General features: G+C 45.8%; 1 protein-coding gene across 1 annotated transcript in view; it reads left to right on the forward strand.

The window, feature by feature from the left end:
- Positions 1 to 1,713: 1,713 nt before the first annotated feature.
- Positions 1,714 to 24,689, forward strand: part of CAPN1 (calpain 1) — a 30,789-nt gene continuing 7,813 nt past the window's right edge. Inside the window, exons 1-11 of the mRNA XM_044680302.1 lie at positions 1,714 to 1,980; positions 2,225 to 2,294; positions 2,592 to 2,710; positions 10,282 to 10,415; positions 10,542 to 10,710; positions 16,907 to 16,990; positions 17,215 to 17,300; positions 18,070 to 18,144; positions 20,505 to 20,665; positions 23,111 to 23,292; positions 24,072 to 24,083. Of these exons, the coding sequence (XP_044536237.1) occupies positions 1,714 to 1,980; positions 2,225 to 2,294; positions 2,592 to 2,710; positions 10,282 to 10,415; positions 10,542 to 10,710; positions 16,907 to 16,990; positions 17,215 to 17,300; positions 18,070 to 18,144; positions 20,505 to 20,665; positions 23,111 to 23,292; positions 24,072 to 24,083 (1,359 nt within the window). The remainder of the gene's footprint in view (positions 1,981 to 2,224; positions 2,295 to 2,591; positions 2,711 to 10,281; positions 10,416 to 10,541; positions 10,711 to 16,906; positions 16,991 to 17,214; positions 17,301 to 18,069; positions 18,145 to 20,504; positions 20,666 to 23,110; positions 23,293 to 24,071; positions 24,084 to 24,689) is intronic.

The raw sequence follows: 24,689 nt of genomic DNA on the forward strand, positions 1-24,689 counted from the left end.
GGGACCCAGGCATTCCCACCTTCCCAGCTCTGGGGGAGAGAGTTAGTGCAGCCAGAGAGGGCTTCCCCTTCCTCTGGGGGGGATCGCTGAGCAGAGGGAAGAGCTTGGGTGTGGTCCAGATCCCAGTCCTGGGAGCCCGGGAGTCCTCCGGTGCCCAGCCTGTGGGTCAGGTCGGTCTCAGGCTAGAGGGTTCCCAGCCAGCCCCCGCGTGGAAAAGGGCCGTGTTTTGTGCAGCCAGGTCCCTCGGGGCTGAAAGCCTGGCTGGGGGTGATGAAGAAAGAAGTCGAAATAAGGGCCTCCGGAGAAGCGCTCCTTCTCCTTCCACTCCCACAGTTCCAATCTCAAATCTAGTGCTCCACCCCACTCAGTCCATCCTGCCTCGGGTCACTGCTAGAGGGAGGAAGAGAAGAAAAAATCTCCTGCACTTTGGGAGACTGCACAGAGCTAGACTGGAAGTCGGAAGATCTGGCTTCAAATTCTGCCCCTGCTCTTTATTTCTTGTATGACATTGGGCAAGTTCCTTTTGCCTCGGGGACTCAGTTTCTCCGTCTGTAAATTGAGAGGTTGGACTCTCTTTAGTCGCTCTTGTCTGGCTGTAAAACTAGCCTGGGAGGGGACAAGAGGCTGGGGCAGGACACAGGGCTTCAGAGAATGATGGGCTAGACACCTCCTCACCCCCAGCCCCCAGTTCTGAGAGGGGATGTGGTTGTGGTTGTTGGGGCTGTAGGCCCTCCGAGAGAGGTGGGCCATCTTGTGGATGGGGCAAGCGAGGTGGCTGTGGGATTCTGGGAGCCGAGGTATGGATTGGGAGCCGTCATGCTGGGGTTTTGAGTGCAAGAGGCAGGACATCTTGAGGATGGGCTGATGCCCAGGGCTGGGGATTCCGAAAGGGAAACAGGGCTTGCTGCTCACACTGGCCCCAACAGTGGCAAGTTGGCCATCTTGATGGGGGTTGGGGGAGTAAGTTGGAGGCCAGTGCCAAGCAGGGGGTCCACAGGGTAGCTCAGTGGGAAGAGCTGTGAATTTGGATGAAGAAAACTTGGGTGCTGCTCCTTCCTATCTATGTGTCCTCAGGCAAGTCCTTTCCCTTCTCTCTGTGGCTGCTCCTCTGGAAAGCATGAGGTCTGCAGCGGCCAATCTCTCTAGTTTAAAATCCTCTGATGAGGGGGCAGCTGGGTAGCTCAGTGGAGTGAGAGTCAGGCCTAGAGACGGGAGGTCCTGGGTTCAAACCCGGCCTCAGCCACTTCCCAGCTGTGTGACCCTGGGCAAGTCACTTGACCCCCATGGCCCACCCTTACCAATCTGCCACCTATGAGACAATACACCCAAGTACAAGGGTTTAAAAAAAAAATCCTCTGATGGGCCTGGGGTGAATCGAGCACAGGCCCCCTGGAGCAGAGGAGAAGTTTAGGCACCCTGAGATGGGGTCCTGTGTAGGGGGGGAGGGTTTGAAGGAACTGCATGGCTGGGTTGTATATCTTAAAGTTGGGACTGGAGAGGTGAGCTGGGGACTCGGACCGCTGGGTTCTGAGAAAGCAGCAGAGAAATTGAGAGTAGGCCACTGGAGGCAGAGGTTCAGAGGGTAGTGGGAGCTGGAGAGAGGGGGCCAGGATTTTGAGAGAGGAGTGCCAGGTTTGGGGGGCAGGGCACAGGGCGGCAGGGTTCCGAGCAGGGAGCAGGTCTGGACCGTTATCCCTCCCTTGCCTCTCCAGGATGACAGAAGAGATCATCACCCCTGTGTACTGCACAGGGGTGTCTGCCCAAGTGAAGAAGCAGCGGGCCAAAGATTTGGGCCTGGGCAGCCATGAGAACTGCATTAAGTACTTGGGCCAGGACTATGACCAGCTACGGTCCCAGTACCTGCAGGCCGGGGTCCTTTTCCAGGACGAGACCTTTCCCCCTTCTCCCCATTCCCTGGGCTTCAAGGAACTGGGGCCCAACTCCTCCAAAACCTATGGCATTAAGTGGAAAAGGCCCACGGTGAGTGGGGCCCTCAGGGAGGGGCCCCTGGGCTCTTTCAGGAGAGCAGGGCTCTAAGGGGGAGGGGCAGAAGGACAGTCAGGGCTAGGGGCAGGGGCTAGGGTGGAGGGTAAGGTTGCAAGGACCAGATACCTGGGGATCCTGCGGGACAGGTCCTCTGGATCCTACTGGGGAAAGAGGCCTGGCAGGAAGGGAAAGTCCCAGGAAATCCAAGACTCCTTAGTTCTCTGCTTCTATGTTGTAGGAACTTCTTTCGAACCCCCAGTTTATCGTTGATGGGGCCACCCGGACTGACATTTGTCAGGGAGCACTTGGTAAGCCTGCTCCCCGTCCTTCTTCTCTCTCCCCCAATGCCTTCCTTCCCTTCCTGTATCTCACCCCTCCCTCTTGCAAGTACGGACAAGCTCTGATTATCATCTTCAAAGCTGGTTTGCCCGGATTCCTGGGTCTTTTCTGTAACTGTGGGGGTGTTGGGAGGGGAACCAGCCAGGTTTTCTCTGGCTTGAGGATACAGTGGGCACTGCGTAGCCTTGTTTGTCCCCTACCCTGCTCTTCTGGAAGCCAGTTGGTGGTGGGAAAAGCAGGCCTCTGATGGCTGGTGTCCATTGCAGGAGACTGCTGGCTCCTGGCCGCCATCGCATCCATCACCCTGAATGAGCCCATCTTGCACCGGGTGGTACCCCATGGGCAGAGCTTCCAGAATGGCTATGCTGGCATCTTTCATTTCCAGGTGAGGCTGGCTGGGAAGGGGGGGCAGGTCTGGCCTTGGAGGCAGCCAGGATGTATCGAGAGGGATTCACTTGTTTATTCTGTGTAGAAGGCACAGTTTAGATAAGACAGAGAACTCTCTCTTCCCAGAAGGCTCAAGGTCTCGAAGGGAAGATGAAAGAGACCATAGTTACTTTTTTAAAAATTTAATTTAATTTAATTTTTTAAACCCTTAACTTCTGTGTATCGGCTCCTACTTGGAAGATTGGTAAGGGTGGGCCATGGGGGTCAAGTGACTTGCCCAGGGTCACACAGCTGGGAAGTGTCTGAGGCCGGATTTGAGTCCATAGTTACTTTAATCTAAGCTTCCATTGTAAGTGCAGAGGTGAGATCAGCCAGTGGGATGAGAAGTTCAAGGGGAGAGCCATTGCTTATGGGAACATTTATGAAGCCCTTACTGGGTGTGGAGGGAGCATTGCACTGGCCTCTAGAGACATAAGCCTGGGCCCCTGGCCTCACGGTGCTCACAGTCTGCTGGAGGAAGAAGATAACAAGCCCAGGTCACAACAGCAAAACAGTGATGCCTAATGTGTGCTGGGGATTCTACAACAATACAGCAAACGGGGATTCAGTGCCTACTGTGTGCAGAGAATTTCACTATTCATTAGGAGAATGATAGGATTTAGATGCATAATAGTTTCCTGTTCTTCTCCTTAATGTTTTATTGATAGATCGCTGTCAATTCCCATGATTCCTCCAATCTAATAGCAGTCTTCACTGGTACCCATTGGCCAGATGTGACTCCTGGATTGAAAGGGAAAGGGGAGAAAAAAGAAATTCAGAGGTCCTGGACTCTAATCGTTGGGGGTGCTACTTACTACCTGTGTGGCATTGGGCAAGTCTCTTAACCTCTCTGGGCCTTGGTTTCCTCATTTGTAAAGTGAGAACTGCAGGTCATCTAGGTAGGTCCCTTCCAGCTAGAAACCCATCTTGGAGATGTTTATGCCTTATTCATCGCTTCTCTCTTCTGAGGGGAGAAGCATTTTTAGCATGTGCTCAGGAGTCCCAAGTATTCTCTGCGTCAAATAGTCAATCAGCATTTATTGAATGCCCAGGGTATACCACATACTATTCTAAGTGCTGTGGATACAAAGGCAAAAGATAGTCCCTAAACTCCAGGGATTCACAACACACAAACAACCAGGTACGAGCAATGGATAACAGAATAAATTAGAGTTATCAACAGGGGGAAGGAAGGTACCAGAAATCCTTCCTGATCAGAATTCGTCAGTTTTTCAAGTGTTTTTCTTTTCCTGAACAAGCCTCCCATTTGTGACATCGGCTATAAGTAGTCCTCCAGCCTCAGCTTGAGGTTCTTTTTTCTTTTTCTTTTTTTTTTTTAAAACCCTTAACTTCTGTGTATTGGCTCCTAGGTGGAAGATTGGTAAGGGTAGGCATGGGGGTCAAGTGACTTGCCCAGGGTCACACAGCTGGGAAGTGTCTGAGGCCAGGTTTGAACCTAGGACCTCCCGTCTCTAGGCCTGGCTCTCCATCCACTGAGCTACCCAGCTGCCCCTATCTTTGCTTTTGTCATTGATAAAATGCAAAAAGTGGGAGGGCCAGGGGCAGAGCCTTGGGGCACTTTACAGGAGACCCCTTTTCTAGCTAACATTTATTTTTTCAAAATTTTATTTATTTTTTAAAAAACCCTGACTTTCTTGATTCTAAGGCAGAAGAGTAATAAAGGCTAGGCAATGGGGTTAGGTGACTTGCCCAGGGTCACATAGTTAGGAAGTGTCTGAGGCTAGATTTGAACCTAGGACCTCCTGTCTCTAGTGGCTCTCCATCTACTGAGTCACCCAGCTGCTCCCTCTAGCTAACATTTAAAAAAAAAGTTATTTACTTACTTATTTCAGTTTCACGAAGAAACAATTTCCGACTTTTTTGGATTCCAATTTTCTCCCTCCCTCCCTCCCTCCCTTACCCACCAGGACAGTAAATAGTAAATATTCTGATATAGGTTCTCCCAGTTCTAGCTGCCATGAAACTATGAACGGCCGCCTTTTGTATCCTGCCGTTTCATCTATTCCTCACTGCTGGTATCACTAGACTCTTTCCATCCATAGGAAAAGCCTGGAACGCTTTGCTGAATGTGTAGCTCTCTCCTGATTTTGCCAGTCTAGTAAACCTGTCAGAAAGGCAATAACAAAGAGGATCCTGCCGGGACCTGTTCTTGGTGAAGCCCTGCTGCCTCCGCGGTCACTGCTTCCTTTTCTAAACGTGCACAAGGCATCCCTTTAGTGGAGCATTCTAGGATCTTGCCAAGAGTCGAAGTCTTAGAAGCTCCTTGCTGGCGCTTCCCTTTTTTGATGAGGTCAGCATCTTCTCTTGCTGAATGAATGGCTCCTTTTGCTTTTCATGGAGTTATTTCTCAAAAGGCAGGATGGTGACTTAGCAGCCGTCTGCCTCTGTTTTGGGGGTGAGGCTGCTTAAACTGCTTTCTGATTGCTTCCTCTCCTTTGTTATAACCTGATTTTTAGGGACTCTTAACCTAACGAAGCCAGTTCCTGGGATCGGAAGCCTTAGCTTTGGTTTTGTGACCTTGGGCAAGTCCTTTCCCTTGATCCTCAAAGTTTCTTTCTCTAGAAAATAAGGATGCCAAAATCTGAATCCGTTTCCTTAATGGGTTACGGCTGGGGAAAGTGCTGGGTAAACCTGCCCTGGAGTTTCTCAGGTGACTCATCTCCAGGGCCTGCGCCGATCAGAGGACATTGCTGTAGGGTAGGGTTCACCTTATGCTGTTAAGATGATGTCCACCTTTATTACATCCTCCCCATTGCCCAAGGTATGATGAATGATTTTTTTTTAACCCCTTACTTTCCATCCTAGAATCAATACTATGTGTTGGTGCTAAGGCAGAAGAACGGTAAGGGCTAGGCAGTGGGAGTGAAGTGACTTAACCAGGGTCACCCGCCTAGGAAGTGTCTAAGGCCAGATTTGAACCTAGGACCCTCTCTCAATCCACTGAGCCACCCAGCTGCCCCCCACTGAATGATCTTGTTGCTTGGCTGGAGAGAACATGGATGGATGCCCTCCTCTTTCTCTCCTCCTGTGCCTCCTCAGTTCTCAGATCAGTCTTTTGCCCTTTGAGGCCTCCCATCCGACTTTCTCTTTGCTCCCTGACCACTTGGTATCCAAGAGGACCTTCTACCCTCTTTGGGCGAATGAGCGCTTATCTCAAAGTCAGGAGCCCTGAATTCAAGTTCTGATTCTGAGGCTCACTAAACCTGTAACTTTGGGCTCTTCATTTGTACTGTCTGAGCCTTAGTTTCTTTATTTGTAAAATGGGCATACTAAAAATAACTTTAGAATTCAAAGGCTCCAGGAACTGAGTTCAGCCCCTTCTTTTATCAAATAAGAAAACTAGTCTTTGTAGTAGCTCCCTTAGCTGCTCTTATGGGTTCAGTTTTCTATGAAAGTAGCTCCCAAAATCTGTCCAGCCAGTCCAAATTTCCAGCCTTTCACTGCCGAGTGCCCGATGGACACAGAGACATCTCAAACTCAGTCATCTAAACTGGAACCCAGTGTCTTTCCCTTTAAACCTGTCTCTACTCCAGACTTCTGTGTAGTTGGAACATCTTGAGCCCCTGGAACTGCATGGCCCAAAATTCCTTTCTGTATTACCCACAATTCCTTTTCCTTTCTATTTATTTGTGTGATTGTATATAAGTTTTTTTTTTTTAAACTCTCATCTTCCACCTTGGAATCAATACTGTGTATTGGCTCCAAGGCTGAAGAGTGGTAAGGGTGGGCCATGGGGGTCAAGTGACTTGCCCAGGGTCACACAGCTGGGAAGTGTCTGAGGTCGGATTTGAACCCAGGACCTCCTGTCTCTAGGTCTGGCTCTCAATCCACTGAGCTACCCAGCTGCCCCCTGTATGTAAGTTTTGGGTAACACCCCTCTCCCTCTCTCTTCCACATGAAGTGACTGGGGAATGTTCTCTGTGTTCTCTAGTTAAATATTAATAGGTCTCTAGAATTATTACACTTTGGAGATATTGAATATTAATTTTAAAATCCAGAATTTCCAGTTATCGTTGAGGAGGTCACCATCCTTCCAATCATCCATGTTGGAAGCATCTGGAAACCCCATATCTAGCCAGTTGCCATGATTCATTGATTCTAACTGGTCCTCTCCTTTCTCTTCACACAGCCACCGGTCTAGGTTAGGCCTCTCATCACCTCTTACCTAGACTATTACAATAATCTAATTGGCTTCCCTCTCTAGGTTATCTTCTAAAAATAATTAGTTTTTTTAATAAACAAAAATTAATTTTGTCTCCTTCCCCTATGGAAGAAAAGAGTGAACAAGACCTTTAATGCATAGTCAAGCAAAATCCAGTCTCCACAAATCTGGCCTCAGACACATCCTAGCTGTGTGACCCTAGGCAAGTCATTTAACTCCCATTGCTTAGCTCTTACTGATCTTTTGCATTGGAGCCAATACTTAGTATTTATTCTAAGACAAAAGTAAAGGTTTAAGAAAAAACCAAGCCAGTCTACGTTTGGTCATGTCTCCTGGATGGATGTCACCTTGCACTCTTTCTAGAATCTGGTCCATCTTCCCCCACTGAGGCCAAAAATTTTTTTTTTTTAATTCTAAACCCTTAACTTCTGTGTATTGACTTATAGGTGGAAGATTGGCAAGGGTAGGCAATGGGGGTCAAGTGACTTGCCCAGGGTCACCCAGCTGGGAAGTGTCTGAGGCCGGATTTGAACCTAGGACCTCCCGTCTCTAGGCCTGGCTCTCAATCCACTGAGCTACCCAGCTGCCCCAAAATATTTTTTAAAAAACAAAACACCTCAAAGAACTTTCATTGATGTGGATTTAGATAGATATTTACCATATTAGAAATTAAATTGGATATATTTTAAAATATATATTAATTCATTTAAAATGAGCAATAACAAACCCATGTTAACATAAATAACATTTTTATGAAAGATAATTGAATTTTCCGCATTAAAAAATAGCAAAAAGATTAAAAAACAAAACAAAACTTTTCTTGACATTCTTTTGTACATGACCAAAGTTTCTTCCTCTTTCCCCCTCTCCCTTCCTTTTTCAGAAATCCTTTCTTTATAATACTTAAAAAAATTTTTTTTTATTATTAAAAACCCTTACCTTCTGTCCTGGAGTCAAAACTGTGTATTGGCTCCAAGGCAGAAGAATGGTAAAGGCTAGGCAATGGGGGTTAAGTGACTTGCTCAGGGTCACATAGCTGGGAAGTGTCTGAGGCCAGATTTGAACCCAGGACCTCCTGTTTCTAGGCTTGGCTCTCAATCCACTGAGCCACCCAGTTGCCCCCTATAATACCCTTTTTTAAAGAAGAGAAAAAAATCAGGAAGACCATTTGATACAGTATAAAAATCTGACAATAGGTGCAGTATCCAGCACTCTTTCCTCCTATCTACAAAGGGGTGGGGTTGCAGTGTCTTCCATTTTCCCCTGGTGTCCAAGCTGCTTCTTTGTAATTTTCCCAATTGTCCCTTTTGATTGTTTTCAGCAGTTCTTTCCCTCTACACTGTGGGAGTTCTTTTTTTTTTTCTTAACCCTTAACTTCTGTGTATTGGCTCCTTGGTGGAAGAGTGGTCAGGGTGGGCCATGGGGGTCAAGTGACTTGCCCAGGGTCACACAGCTGGGAAGTGTCTGAGGTCGGATTTGAACCCAGGACCTCCGTCTCTAGCCCTGGCTCTCCATCCACTGAGCCACCCAGCCGCCCCACTGTGGGAGTTCTTGATCTTGTGTATTATTTCCTTGATGCCGGTGACTTCCCTTTGCATCAGAACAAATCATTCTTTCCGAGCTTCTCTGTATTTTTCCTGTTTGCTGTTATTTCTTACAGTGTGGTCATATTCCATGACGTTCACGTACCACACATTGTTTAGCCATCTATTAGCCCAGTGGGTGGGCATTGCCGAGGTCATCTCACTCAACCCGTCACTGCCCTGTTCCCTGATTGTTTCTAAGGTAACTCTTTGAATGGCCTGGTGTGGCAAGCCCTGGGCAGTCCAGCTCCACTCAACCTTCCTGAGCCGATTTCCCATTGTTCTCCTTAATCAAACTCACCTCTAGCCTCGCTAGCTTGCAGTTCCCCCTCCTTGACAGCCCGACTTATCCAGGGCCACACAGCTAGCTGGATTTGAACTTGGGTCTCTGCCGATAGACCCAGCTCTCTATCCAGTGGACCACCTAGTTGCCTGGGTGTATTAGTATTCTGTACAAATGAACAAATTATACGTGAAGAAAAATACAAAGAATACAAAGAAAGGTAATTTTTTTGTGGGAGGAGGATGTGCCGGCAGCTCGAGGAGGCTGGGAAGGTTTCACGAAGGAGGTGGCATTTGAAATGACCTTCGAAAGGAAACCAGAGATTGTAAAAGGGAATGGAATGCATTCTAGGCATCAGGGACAGCCCGTGCAAACCTTGGGATGGGAGAGAAGCTGGGGAGAAAGAAGGCCAGTTTATCTGGAGTGGGCACAAGGGTCTACTGATTTAAGGACTTACGGGGCAGGATGGAGCCAGGCTCCAGAGAGTTTTTGATGTGCAACAGGAATTTATATTTGATCCGAGGGTCAATAGAAAGGTAGCTAGGTAGTGCAGTGGATAGAGTGCTAGATCTGGAGTCAGGAAGACTCATCTTACTGAGTTCAAATTCCGCCTCAGACCCTTAGCCGAGTGACCCTGGACAAGTTACTTAACTCTATTTGCCTCAGTTTTCTCATGTGTAAAATGAGCTGAAGAGTGAAATGGCAAAACATTCCAGTGTCTTTGCCAGGAAAACTCCAGGTGGGGTCATCTGGACATGGCTGAACAATAACCAAAGAATTTACTGAGCAGGGGGGTGATGTCCAATCTATGCTTTAGGGAAATCATTCTGAGGGTGTGGAAGATCAATTAGAGGTGGGGATACTTGAGGCCAAGAGACCCATTGTAAGCTAATGGCATAGTCTGGGTGAGAGGTGGTGAGGGCCTGAATAGGTCACCCTCGCTGGGCCAGAGCTTCCTGGGGGAGATGCAAGGGAGTACAGAGGCTCGCCAAATGATTGAATGTGAGCTATGGAAGTGAGGAGTCTTCGTAGCTTCCCTATTAGCCAGAAGTTGGCCATGAGTATGGATGTTTCATCTGGGTCTGATGAACTGAATTGAATTGATTTGAGAGGGAGAGGCCAGATCACAGTAGACAAGGCATGTGGTTATGAGGGCTTGAAGGAGGGGGTGGTCTCCATGGGAAGCAGGGGGAGAGAAAGGTGATAGAGGACCAGGATGTAGCTGTTAATAGACTTCAGAGTAGGTAGGGCTGAGGTAGAGAGGAGAGTCACAAATGACCCTCCTAACCCCATGCTATCTCCTGGGGAGGAATTCTGGGGGTGGTGAGAGAGGACAGGAGGACCATGGGGGAATTGCCAGGTAAGTGTGTGGTAATTGAGCCACGATTTATCCTCCAGACCCATGGCTCTTTGGGCAATCAGGGCTATGTAATGGGGTGGGGGGTACAGATCACCCCCTGACCACTCTTTCTCTCCCACAGATATGGCAATTTGGGGAGTGGGTCGATGTGGTTGTGGACGATCTGCTGCCTACGAAGGATGGGAAGCTGGTCTTTGTGCACTCAGCTCAAGGCAATGAGTTTTGGAGCGCTCTACTTGAGAAAGCCTATGCCAAGTAAGTCCCTTCCTTCCCAGCCAGCTCTACCCTAGCCCAGGTGCCCTGGATCCTGCTCCAAGCTGGACTCATCCCTGGGCACCATGGAGAGATGCCTGAGCCCTCCCTGTCCATCTTGTCCCCCAGGGTGAATGGCAGCTATGAAGCCCTGTCAGGGGGTAGCACCTCTGAAGGCTTTGAAGACTTCACGGGAGGCGTTACAGAATGGTTCAATCTCAGGAAGCCGCCTCCGGATCTCTACCAAATTATTCTGAAGGCCCTGGAACGAGGATCCTTGCTGGGCTGTTCCATTGATGTGAGTCATCAGGGCTGCCCTCTTGCTGACTCTTCCTACCTCTGGTTCCTCCCTCCTTTCAGCCCCACTTTTTTTCCCCATTTTACTTTATTTTCCAAATAAGTATTTATTTTCTATCTCAACCTCTCCCCCACCCCTAATTTAAAAGAAAAGAAAAACAAAATGTGTGCAACAAATGTGCATAAGCTAGCAGAACACATATCTACGTTAATGAACCTGGCGTCCCTTCCCTCCGTGACCCTCATCTCTTTGTCCAGGGGGAGAGAGCTGGCTTCCTCAGGGGGCCTCCGGAGTCTTGATTTGTCATTGCTCTGACGAGAGTTCTGAAGTCTGCCCAGCCTGTTTCATCCTGTTGTTACTTTGGGTTCTGCTCATGTCCTTTTGTATCAGTTCATACAAGTCTTCCTGGGTTTCTTCTCTGAAACCCTCCCTTTAATCATTGTTTATAGTGCAATCACGCTCTTTTCCATCCGTATAACTTGTTCCCGACTCAATGGGCACACTCCTCTCCCCACTTCAGGAGCCCCAAAAAGAGAAATACAGAAATATTTTTGTACATTGGGTCCTCCTCTTTTCCCCAATATAACATTCTCTTTTCCTTAGGATTGATTCCTTTTCTCTCTGAACTCTCTGCAGTATGTTTCCACTTTTGAAAAAACTTTTTAAAGTTTATAGCTTTTTTTTTTTTTGCCTTCATTCTCCCAAATCTCTCCCCTCTCTCCCCTCCCAAGAAAGTCATCCTTTGTTATTTTTTTTAAACCCTTACCTTCTCTTAGAATCAGTACTGGGTATCGGTTCCAATTCAGAAAAGCCATAAGACTATGGCTGGTTAAGTGACTTACCCAGGGTCACCCATCTAGGAAGTGTCTGAAGCCAAATTTGAAGCCAAGGCCTTTTGTCTTTAGGCCTGGCTCTCAACCCACTGTGCTACCCAGCTGCCCCCCATCCTTGGTAACAAAGGATAAAAAAAAAGGATGTGAGGGCTGGCATGGGGATGCACAAAACTAACCGAGTTGTCATCTAGACCTGGCTGTGGATGCTCATGCAGTGCAACAGAGCCATCGTTATCCACCTTTGCAAAGAGGAGAGCCAGCCCTTCACCGGCATCCAGATTTGAACTTGTTTGAGTCTCACCATCCCTTGTTTATCCAATATCTTAGCCTCATCATAGGCTTGGGGTTATAAGGGAACTCAGCAGTCATCTGGTTCAACTTGTTGGTTTGCAAAGAAGGAAAATTAGACCCAAGGTCACACAGGAAGGAATTAGAACCCTGCGCTGCTGCCTACAAATCCTGCCTTCCCTTTCTTTCTTTTTTTAAACCCTGACCTTCCATTTTAGAATCAATACTGTGTATTGGTTCTAAGGCAGGAGAGCAATAAGAGCTAGGCAATGGAGGTTAAGTGACTTCTCCAGGGTCACATAGCTAGGAAGTGTCTGAGGCCAGATTTGAACCCAAATCTTCCTGTCTCCTGCCTCTATCCACTGAGCCACCTAATTGCCCCCAGCACCTTGTTTAATAGGCTGCTCAGCTTCAACTAATCGCCAGAGTCACTGACTCTCAGATGTGTAAGGAGTCTCCCAGGCCATCCAGATCAACTCACTTTTGAATGGGATTCCCCTCTACCCAGAGCAGATGTGACAAGTGACCATCTAGGTTTTGTTTGGCGATCTTGGGGGAAGTCTATCTCATGATTAGCTGAAACAACCCATTTGTCCTCTGAACTGCTCTCTGGTCACTCTGTGTCCATTTATTTTCTTGGCTAACCCTCATATCTCAATGAGCTGGCAGTCCCACCACACCCCTCAGGTGTTGTCTAAACTTGCTCCACCCACCTCCCCATTAAGACTTCTGAAACTGATTTTTTGAACTTGTCTTAGCCTTTATTTTAAAATTTTATTTTATGTTGTTTGACCAGGTTTTCTAGCCTGTCAAAATAATTTTGGTTTGGCTCTATCATCTCATGTGTTAGCTTGCCCTTCCAGTTTTGAATTCTTTGCAGATTCAAAGAGAATGCCATCTGTGCCTTCATCCAGAAATCCTAGGTGGCACTGGGCCAAGCATAGGTCCTGGGGACCCTCCCTTTTGCCACTTGCTGCTGAATCATTAATGACTACCCTTAGGAGAATGTTTATTGTTCTCTGTTTTTCTCATTTCCTTCTGCATATTTTCCTTTACATAAAATTTTTTTTAATTACATGTAAAAACAATTAAAAAAAAACCCCTACCTCCTGTCTTAGGACAATTAGATAGAAACTGTCCTATCGGTTTCAAGATAGAAGAGTGGTAAGGGATAGGCAATTAGGGTTAAGTGACTTGTCTAGGGTTACACTACTAGGAAGTGTCTGAAGTCAGATTTGAACCCAAGTCTTCCTAACTCCTGGCCTGGAGCTCTAATCATCTAATCTATCTGCCCCTAAAAACAATTTAAAAACAAATTTCAAATTCTCTGCCTACCTCCCCCATCCCTTCCCTATTGAGAAAGGCAAGCAATTCAATATAAGTTATACATATGCAGTCAGGAAAAACATATTTCCATATTAATCATGTTCTGAAAGAAAACCTAGACTTCCCTTCCCCCTCCAACCAAGAAAAATGAAGTTAAAAAAAAAATCTGCTTTGATCTGTGTTTAGATTTCAATGCTTTCCCTGGAGGTGGATGGCATTTTTCTTTAGGAGTCCTTCAGTATTATCTCGGAGCATTGTATTGATCAGAATAGCTGTCATTCACCGTGGATCATTGTATACAGTATTGCCGTCACTGGGTACAATGTTCTCTTGGTTTTACTAGTTTCACTTTGTATCAGTTCATTTAAGTCTTTCTAGGCTTTTTTGAATCCATCCTGCTTGTCATTTCCTATAGCACATCCATATATCATATATTGTAAGATTTAAATTAGGTTTGACTCAATATGAGAGTTATAAAAGTGGTCGCCATTGATAAAATATTAGCCCCTAAGTCAAAATGACTGTTAGCAGCTTTTATTTACAACAAAATAGAGCTATTGAAAGTGGGAAATGTAGGAAGGAGACAGAGCCTTGTCTAGCCTACCAGCCTAAGTGCTGATCCTGCGAAGTCTGGCTCAGCCCCCAGCAAGGGCTTCCTCGGGTCCCAATCTCCACGTGGAAGTCTTGGTAGTCCTCAGGCAGAAGTCCCAGTGGTGTCTTCAGCCAGAGTTCCACCAGCGCAGAATGACTCCAAGGAAAAGCGAGTCTCTACAGCTTTACTCACTGATGCAGAATCCAAGGGAAGAATCTCTCCAAAAGCCAAGGCAGGAAGGAGACCCAAGGAACCACAAATCAAGGAAGGAAAGACCCCAGACCATGTAGATCTCTTCTTTTATACCTCCTTTTCTATGTCACTTCCTGTCTCTCCCCCTTTTTATGGGAACCAATTGCAATCTCCCAATTTGCCTAGCACTGCCCCAGGAGGGGCAAGGCTTATGGCCTTTGGGAGTGTGAACTAGTAAGTGACTTGTGAGCTAGCTACTAAGTAGGGGTACTTTAAGTTCTCGATTTGATTAACTAAAAATAGACAAAGAGAGTTAATTCTATCTTTACAATATCATGTATATAATAATCCATGTATTCCATCACAGCCATATACCAAACCTTGTTTCAGTCACTCCCCAATTGACAGGCATCCCCTCAATTTCTAATTCTTTTCTGCATCTCTTCTTATAAACTTCTCTACTTTCCTCATATTCTTTATTTATTTCTTCTTGGCCAATAATATTCCATTATATTCCTAAACCATAGATTTTTTTCCCCTTAAGTCCTAGGTAAGGGTAAACATTCCCTTCATTTCCAGTTAATGCTGCTTCGAATATTCTGATATTCTGTCTTTGATACCCATTCTTCAGATCAGAAGTTCACTCCCATTTCTTGGATACCACCACATAGGTAGCCAGAACATTTAGATCCATTGGCAGTTCTACCAAGAGACACCATGTTGCTGTCTTCCTCCAACTCCACCCAGTCCCTTCTAACATTAACATTGTACATCTTCTGTCATTTTTTCCAAGTTGTTGGGTGGGAGGTACAGCCAACGAGTTGTTGTAATTTATATTTCTGATCTTGCTCTTGATTTGAACTTGTGGCCATGGGGCTATTTATAGTTTCTCATTGTTTTGGGTCATTCTTTTGAAAGCCATTTTTTCATATACTTTGACTGCTTATCTTGTGGGTAACCACCTTTTCCAAATGTTCCTTAACTATACCTGAATAATAAAATTAGCAGTTTTGCTAGGAATTACCATCATGCTCTCACTGATCTATAGTTTTCAGATTGCCTTCCCTTCTTTTTTGGGTAAATGGGGACACTTGCCCCTTCAGAGTCCTGTGGCACTACCATGTTTTGTACCTTCTTTCTTCCCATTTTACTTACCACCCGTGACTCAACCATCACCTCTCAAAGGTGTGCTTTACCTTGGACTTGAATTCTTCATGGGTAGACAGATACTCAGTGCCTGTTGTCTTATCCTATTTTGTCATTTCTGTTCTGTCCTTTCCTGTTCAGGCATCATTCTCCTTGGCAGAGAAAATAATAATATAAATTAAAAAAAAAGTAACTGAAGCAAAATAAACAATTTAGCAAGTTCTGCTACCATTGTGATGTTGGTTACCTAGAACAGTATGCCAATCTCTTCATTGATTCCCCTTCTTTCTTCAGTATACCTTAAAAAAAAAACAACCAACCTCCTTTTTGTTTTTCTTAGATTTCCTTACCAGGATCCCCTTCTTCTAAGGTTTAACACTTCCTCTTCCCACTGCACCCCCTCCTTTATTAGTTACATAGGCTTATGCCAGGCTTTTGGACATTCATCCTGTTACTTGATCAGGCTTCTATCTTCTATTTGTGTCTTGTAAGAATCTAAGCTGCTGGGTGAGCTCCCTGTGCATCCACATGAGTCTCTTTGGACAATTCTTTTTCTGGGTTGTTAGAATAACTTCTCTTTATGTCTTTGGAATTTTATTCCAGTCTATGCTATCCTTCCTAGCCTTTCCCTGAGCTCTTTGAAATCCCCAAATCCAGAATGTTTGCTAGGTTGTACTCAGCTGTGCCCAGTTTTCATCTCCACTAGCATGGATTCCAAGATGGAAAGTTCACTTTTCCCCAAGGTTTCCATGATTTCTGTTTTAACAACCAACTCATCCCTGGAGCCAGACCCACAATAGCAGTATAAGTAGTTCTTATGTCTTCTTCCACCTTAAAAAAAGTTTTCTTTTCCTCCAATTACATGTAAAAACATTTTTTAAACATTAATTTAACAAAATTTGGGTTCCTCCCTCCCTCATTTCTTCCCTCCCACCCATCCCCTCTCCCTGAGATGATAAGAAATATGATGTAGATTTTACATACACAATCATGTAAAGCATTTTTCCATATTAGTCATTTTGTGGAAGAGATTAAGGTGAATTATAATATAGTTCAATCTTCATTTGTATTCCATGAATTCTTTCTCTGAGGGCATTTGGCATTTTTCATCACGAGTCTTTGGGATTTTCTTGGATCATTGCATTGCTGAGAATATTAGGTCATTCAAAGTTATTTGTCAAAAAATATTGCTGTTACTATGTAAAATGTTCTGTTCTGCTCACTTCATTTTGCATCAGTTCATATAAGTTTTTCTAGGATTTTTTGTGATCATCTTGTTTGTCATTTCTTTTGGCACAATAGTATTCAATTACAAGCATATAACACAACTTATTCAGTCATTCCCCAATTGATGGACAACCCCTTAATTTCCAATTCTTTGCCACCACAAGAAGAGCTGCAATAAATGTCTTTGTATACAGAGGTCCTTTTCCTTTTTTTTTCTCTTTGGGATATAGACCTAGTAGTGGTATTTCTCCCACCTTTTGAAGGAGGAAATGATCATTAAGGCAGAGAGATAGATACACAGAGTGTTCGAAAGAGAGTGTTTAAGAGAAAGAAATGTTTGAGAGACAGAGAAAGAAGAGAGAGTGAGTAAATCTAGCAGTTATCAAGAAAATTGGATTCTTCTAGTCAAGTCATAGGATCCTAGGATATGAGAGCTGGAGAATGTTTAGACCTCATCCAGCCCCAACCTTCAGCTTAACTTCTTTTCTTCCCATCTGAGGCACCATCGAGCTGAAAGCAGGACCTGATTAGAGTGTGTAAAGGAGGTAGAGTCTAACATTTGAGAGAAATATCTTTCCTTTGCCATATCTAGATTACCAGCGCCCTGGACATGGAAGCTGTCACCTTCAAGAAACTGGTGAAGGGCCATGCCTACTCTGTGACTGGGGCCAAGCAGGTAACACCAACCCTGGGAAGGGTCAGAGAATTGGAGTGGGATCCCCACTGTAGGCCAGGGCTGGGTTTGGAGAACCCTCTGGGAGAAGGGCCCAATTCTTTCCAAGGAAGACAGACAGGTCTACTCCTTTGGAATTAGTGACAAGGAGCGATGGTTGGGGGCTGGAGGGAGACTGACTCAGGAGGGAAGGCAGGGGCCCTGCTGACTGGGATTTTGGGTCACAGGTGCACTGTCGGGGCTACTCGGTGAACCTGATTCGAATGCGGAACCCATGGGGTGAGGTGGAATGGACAGGGGCCTGGAGTGACAGGTAAGGACTGACTAATGGTCCCCACACTGCCAGGTTACCTGGCCCAGTGTCCAGGGACTCCTCATTCATTCACTCACTCATTCATTCCTTCAGTGAACATTTATTCTGCACCTACATTATGCGTAGCACTGAGCTGAACATTGAAGGAGATCTAATTGAGGTTTAGTTAAGACCTAGTCTCTGCCTTCAGGGAGCTTCTAGTCTAACGGGGAAAGAAGACATGTTTTTTTCTTTCTCTTGTTATGAGCTCAATAAATGTGAACACATGAACATTTTTCTACAAAGAACAGAAAAAGGGGACTTGCTCTGTAACCACACGTCTTCCCCCTGAAGCTAGTTCTTTAAGGCTATTACAATTGAACAAGGTCATCCCAACGCTGCCTTGCTCTTCTGTGTAACTCAGATCACAATGTTCCAGGCAAAATAGAGGAGAGAAGGGGAGCAGATGCCTGTGGGAGGTCTGCCAAGGGACAGCCCTCCATTCCATGGTGCCCAGGAGAACTTGGGCTTTGTCTCTGCCACAGACAGGAGCTAATCATTCCCAGAGCTCTTGCCTCTCTAGCCAGAGCCTTGCTTTACAACCTCGTAAGTGCTCTGTAAATACCAGCTGTCATGGTAGCTCAAAGGCTCAGAGCATTTGCCCTAAGAGGGATCCTTTTGATGAGGAGGTGTGAGCTGGCCATGGGGGTAGTTGGGCCCCTGAAAGAAGGGCTCTTGAAGAGAAGGGCTTGTGTTCCTGTCTGACCCTCTGGTTGGAACTTTCTTTCAGTTCCTCTGAGTGGAACCAGGTAGATCCTTCTGATAGAGAGAAACTCCGAGTCAGGATGGAAGATGGGGAGTTCTGGTGAGTATAATGGGGGGACATGGGCAAGTATGTGAATCTAGATCTCAGGAGTCCCCCTCCCTAACTTCCTCGAGCTCTTCCCCCAAGATCTCAAACATACCGCTTCTCTGTCCCTTGGGAACACAGGAAGGCTAACAGAGCTAGGAAGGACCTTATTAGAACATAGAACATGGGTTGTTAGAAATAGGAGAGAGCTTAGAACATAGAATAGACAAGTTGGAAGGGTCCTTTTAACATATCATATAGATGATTTTGTTTAGGTATTCTTAACTTTTTTTCTGTTATAAATTCCTTGGGTAGTCTGGGAAAATTGGTGGATCCCTTCTCAAAATCATGTTGTCAGATGCATAAAATAAAATATATAGGACTACAGAGGAAACCAATAATATTGAAATATTAAAAAAAAATTCATGGATTCCAGGCTGGGAAACCCTAACATAGACCAATCCTAGAATTAAAAAATTTTAAAATTAAAAAAATTTTAAATTAATTTGTTTTTGGTTACATTAAAATTCCCAGATATCTATCTCCCTCCCTTCTCTCTTCTCACAAGAAAAGACATCTCTTGACCAAAGGGAAAAATGTACAGATAATCCATGTTTTTCATATTTCTAGTTATCTGTTCTTTCTCTGGAGGTGAATAACATTCGCAAGTTCTTCAAACAATAATCCTGTAGCAATATTTAATGTTGTCTTGGTCCTACTCATTTTGCTTTTCATTATTTCATGTGTCTTTCCATGTTTTTTCATTTCTTATGGTACAGTAGTATTCCATCACAGTCATATACCACAACTTGTTCAGCCATTTTCTATTTGATGGACATCCCCTCAATTTCCAATTCTTTGTTGCCACAAAGCGAGTTGCTATAAATATTTTAGAACATATAGGTTCTTTTCCTAATCATCTTGGGAAATAGATTAACAATGATATTGCTGGATCTAAGGGGATACACAAGTTTTTTAGCTTTCTAGGCACAATTCCAGATTGCTCTCCAAAATGGTTGGATCAGAGCACAGTTCCAGATCCACCAACAATGTATTTAGTGTCCCCATTTTTCCATATTCTCTTCAACTTTTGTCATTTTATCCTTTTGTCATTTTAACAAATCTCGTAGATGTGTTTTGCATTTGCATGCCTCTAAATAATGATTTAGAACATTTTTTATATAGTTATATAAAGCTTTGATTATCTATCACAAAGCCGTCTCTTCATATCTTTTGACCATTTATCATTTGGGAAATGGCATATATCCTTATATATGGTTCTTTATATATTTTAGATATGAGACCTTTATCTGAGAAACCATATATAAAATTTTCCCCCCTTAATTTTCTTCTTTCATTCTAATTTTGGCTATGTGAGATTTATTTGTACAAAATCTTTTAAATTTGATGCAGATTTTTTACATCTCACAATGCTCTTGTTGCTTATTCATAAGTTCATCTCTGATTCATAAATTTGATAGGTAATATGTTTCTAATTTGTCTAGTCGTGTATCCATTTTGATCTCGTCTCAGAAAATGGTGTAATATGTTGGTCTATACCTAGTTTCTGCCAAACTGCCTTCCAATTTTCCCAACAATTTTTCTTTTAACCAAAGAGTGAATTCCTATTCCCAAAACTTGAATCTTTACTTTTCTCAAATATGAGATTACTATAACCCCTTATTACTGTTTGTTGTATATCTGTTCTGTTGCTCTGATCCATCTTTCTGTTTCTTAGCCAGTATCACATAGTTGTGATATTTACTGCTTTTAATACAGTGAAAAATCTGGTACTTCTAGACCTCCTTTCTTTATATATATTTTTTCATTAATTCCTTTGATACTCTTGACTTTTTGTTCTTCAGGATGAATTTTGTAATTGTTTTTTCTAGCTCAATAAAATAATTTTTTGACAGTTCATTTGGGATGGCATTGAATAAGTTGATTCGTTTAGGTAAGATTATCATTCTAATCCTTAGCTTTACTCACCAATGAACAATTAATATTTCTCCATTATTTAAATCTGATTTGATTTATATAAAAAGTATTTCATAATTATGTTTGTGTAATTATGTGGATTTGTTTTGGCAGTCAACCCTAAAATTTTAAAGAGGAGGAAACCGAGGCTCTGAGAATTCAATTGACTATATTAGGGTCATGGAAGAAGTTAGTGGCACAATTAGGATTTGAACCCAGATCCCAAGCTCTTTCTGCTGCACTAGGAGTAGATAATCAGAGGCTGTATAAACTCTCACTCTCTCCACCTCGTGCTTTGTTCCAACCCTAGCCATCCCCCTGTCCCCTTGCCAATCCGCTAATAGAGGTCCCCTGAGGCCCCTGCTTAACTGCCCTGACTCATGTCTTCTGGCCCCCAGGATGTCTTTCAATGACTTTCTCCGTGAGTTCTCCCGCTTGGAGATCTGCAACCTGACCCCGGACACCCTCAAGTCTCACAAGTTCCGTAAATGGAACACGACCCTGTATGACGGCACCTGGAGGCGAGGGAGCACGGCTGGTGGCTGCAGGAACTACCCAGGTCAGCACTGGCATGAGCGTGTTGGGGGCAAGAGGGACAGATGAGCCGGGCGGAACCTGGGACAGATACTGGGGCCGGAGAGGGAGACCCGGAAACACTGGGAGAGGGGGATGAGGAAAAGCACTGTGATAGCCCAGAGAGGACTCTAGATTTGGGGTTGAAGGGCCTGAATTCAGGGCTCAGTTCTGCCAGCTGCTGGCTTCACAGTGCCATGGTCTTGGAGCTGGGAGAGGCCTTAGCAGCGTCTGGTCCAGCTCTCCTTGGGACAGAAATCCCTTTGGCTGCATAGACACTAAGTGGTCATCCAGCTTGTCTTTAAACCCCAGGAAAGGTGAATCTCCCAGTTCCCTAGGCCTGGGCTTCCACTGATGGAGCACCAAGATTAAGAGAGGGGCAGCTGGGTAGCTCAGTGGATGGAGAGTCAGGCCTAGAGACAGGAGGTCCTGGGTTCAAATCTGACCTCAGACACTTCCCAGCTGTGTGACCCTGGGCAAGTCACTTGATCCCCATGGCCCACCCTGACCACTCTTCCACCTAGGAGCCAATACACAGAAGTTAAGGGTTTAAAAAAAATTAAGAGAAATTCCCTTTTTTTTAAATCTTAAATTGGCCTCTTTGCTTCTTTTCTCCTGAGTTCTGACTTTGGCCCTTGGGAGCCAAACCAAAGTCTAATCCTTCCTCCTAATGACAACCCTTGAGATGCTTGAAGCCAGCTATTAAGCTCTGTCTGAGCCTTCTTACGCTAAATAAATGTACCCAGTTGCTCCCAACCAGCCTGTGTATTATATTCCTGGCCCTTCTACACCTTGGTTACTCTTCTGGACACCCCTCAGTTTACCAAGATCCTTAAATTACGGAGCCCAGAAATGAACCTAAATCTCCAGGTACCTCATGAAGGTAGAAGGCAGAGGGAAGGTTAAGCATTTTTTTTTAAAAAAACTCTCACCTTCAGTCTTAGAATCAATACTATGTATTGGCTCTAAGGCAGAAGAGTGGTAAGGATAGGCCATGGGGGTCAAGTGACTTGCCCAGGGTCACAAAGCTGGGAAGTGTCCGAGGCTAGATTTGAACCCAGGACCTCCCGTCTCTAGACCTGGTTCTCAGTCCACTGAGCTACCCAGCTGCCCCCGGAAGGTTAAGTATTTAACCTGCTTGGGTCTCAGCTCATCTGTATAATGAGAGGGAGTTGGGCTTGTTGACTTCAGCATTCCCTTCCATATCTAGACTCATAACCCAATGACTCCATGCCCATCGCCCCCTTGGTTCAGGTGCTGCACCTCCTCAGGATGGTCTGAAGATTACATGACACATGACTATTGATTCACATTGAGCTTGTAATCTACCAAGACCTCCAGATCTCTCATTTCTTTTTCTCTTCCTCTTCTCTCTCCCTCCATTCCTCTCTCTCTCTCTCTCTCTCTCATACACACACCATGTCTCTACTCTCTTCTATTTGTTTTTTTGTGTTTTTTTTTTAAACTCTTACCTTCCATCTTAGAATTAATATGGAAAGGGCAAGGCAATGGGGCCCAAGTGACTTGTCCAGGAGTCACACAGTTGGGAAATGTCTGAGGTCAGATTTGAACCCAGGACCTCAGGCCTGGCTCTCCATCCATTGAGCCATCTAGCTTCCCTTCCTCTCTTCTATTTGTGAAGTTGACTGTGTCACGAGGCAGCTGGATCATTTAATTGTTGGTTTCTTTCCTCTGATGATTAGAAAGTTTGGCCTTAAGCTTGATTGCTCCAGGAAGCGGTTGGTGTGGCTTCTCCTTCCACGGCTTCTTAGCTTTGGTGATTTTGGCCCAGTATTTCCATGAATCCCTGAAGGAAACCCAAAGTCCCTTTCTGGGCCTCTAATACACCTTTGAAATGAGTAGACGGCCTTAGATGGCCTTTGAAGTGCCTCCCAGCTTGAATTCCATGCTTTTTTTTTTTTAATTTTTTTTTAATTTATTTATTATTAAACCCTTAACTTCTGTGTATTGGCCCCTTGGTGGAAGAGTGGTAAGAGTGGGCCATGGGGGTCAAGTGACTTGTCCAGGGTCACACAGCTGGGAAGTGTCTGAGGCCGGATTTGAACCCAGGACCTCCCATCTCTAGGCCTGACTCTCCATCCACTGAGCTCCCCAGCTGCCCCGAATTCCATGCTTTTGAGGTAGTGATTAGAGCCTCTAGTGAGCAAGCCCTGGGTTTGAGCTAGAGTGAACAGGGACCTCAAAGGCCACTAAGTCTAGCTTATTCAATTTACAAGGGAGGAAACCGAGGCCAATAGACGTGAATTAACATCTTAAATAGCAGATGATCCAGAGCCAGGATGGGTCTCCAGAGGGAATGTTCTTGCTTTTTGCTCTTAACGGTTCGGAGGAGGGAGGGAGTTACACAAAAGGGAGAGGGAGTCTGTGGGACTCGGCCCCCGGCCCCTCTGATTCTGCTCTGTTCTTACAGCCACCTTCTGGGTGAATCCCCAGTTTAAGATCAAGCTGGAGGAGGTGGACGACCAACCCGACGGCCACTTTGGGGGCCAAGATTCTGGTTGCAGCATCCTGCTGGCGCTCATGCAGAAACATCGACGCAGAGAGCGCCGCTACGGCCGGGACATGGAGACCATCGGCTTTGCGGTCTATGATGTGAGTGCCCAGGGCTGGGGAGGCCCACCTTCCTGTAGCCGGAGTTGGCTCAGCTGCCTGCCTTCTTGGGCCCGCAGCTTGGCCCTCAGGGCTGCTGTTAGGGCAGCCTCAGGGCTGCTGTTAGGATGGGGTTTTTATAGAAACCAAACTAGCAGGCCCGGGAAGGCACCTGGAGATGGGCGAGTGCAGCCCCCTCATTTTATAGAGGAGGAAGCCGAGACTCTGGACGGAGCCTGGTCAAAGGGTGTACGTGCTGGGAGTTGCTGATTGAGGCGGGATAAGGACCTTAAGGCCCCTTTGGGCCGAGACGAGCCTGCTCTGTGCTCTGTCCACTGTCCCCTTCTACGGATGCCTGGTCGGCTTTGGCCTCGCTTCCTGTCTCGGGGACCCCCCTGGGAAGCCCTTGGGGGTCTGGAGCTGAGTCCCTTGACAGGGAGTCGGCTGAGTCTGCAGCAGGGTCCAGCTAGAAGGAAGACGGGGACCAGGCATGCCTGAAGTTTCCCTCTATAGGCGTGGGGGACACAAGAAAAGCATTCTGCTCTCTCGTCTCTGAATCGAGGGGCCCCTCCTCCCCCCTTGGGCCCTCAGCCTCTTGGGAAGATGGCTCTGGCCTCTGGGGCTTAGAGTGGGAGATGGGGGATCTGTGGCAGGCACCCCACTCTCCTTGTGGTACGACAGAAGTCTCCGCTCTAAGCTGCCTCTTTGCAGAAGCCAGGTGTCCCCCCTCCCCTTGGCTTTCCCCCAGGCCCTGCTCTCATTAGCCTTTCTTTGTCTTACAGGTTCCTCGGGAGGTAAGTGCTGCTGTCTGACTCTTCTGATATGGGGAGCCGCTGATGGGCTGGGGAGAAGCCAAAGACACGGGCCAGTCCCAGAACAGGGCGCCCTGCCAGCCTTTGCCGCTCCATCATTCGTTATGTCTGGACCTGTGATTTCCCTGGCGAAGGGGGGGCTCAGAGTGGGCCTGGGGGCCACCGTGTGTGCCCAGGGTCACGTAGGCAGGAGACGAACTTGAACTCAGGTCTTCCTGACTCTGAGACTGACCCCCTTTGTAGCCCCTGGACTGTGCTTCCTCCATTAACATTAATGAGCGTTCCACATGCAATTATGGCCAAATTATTGGGATCGAATGAGAGCCGGACCTATGTAACTGTCAGCTATGATCACTAATAATAGCTCACATTTGTATAGCGCTTTGTAAAGGGTGTTCCCTATATTATCCCATTTGATCCTCTCAACACCCTCGTGGGGCAAGATTCATACTCATAATGTTTGGGGAAACCGAGGCTGAGAGACATGAAGTGACATACTGAGTCACACAGCTAAGAAGTGTTGGAGGCAGGATTTGAACCTGGGTCCTCCTGGCTCTATCTAGTGTGCCACCTCTTCCTAGCCGCCTG

The sequence above is a fragment of the Gracilinanus agilis genome, chromosome 6 (assembly GCF_016433145.1).
Source record: "Gracilinanus agilis isolate LMUSP501 chromosome 6, AgileGrace, whole genome shotgun sequence".
Taxonomy (NCBI): domain Eukaryota; kingdom Metazoa; phylum Chordata; class Mammalia; order Didelphimorphia; family Didelphidae; genus Gracilinanus; species Gracilinanus agilis.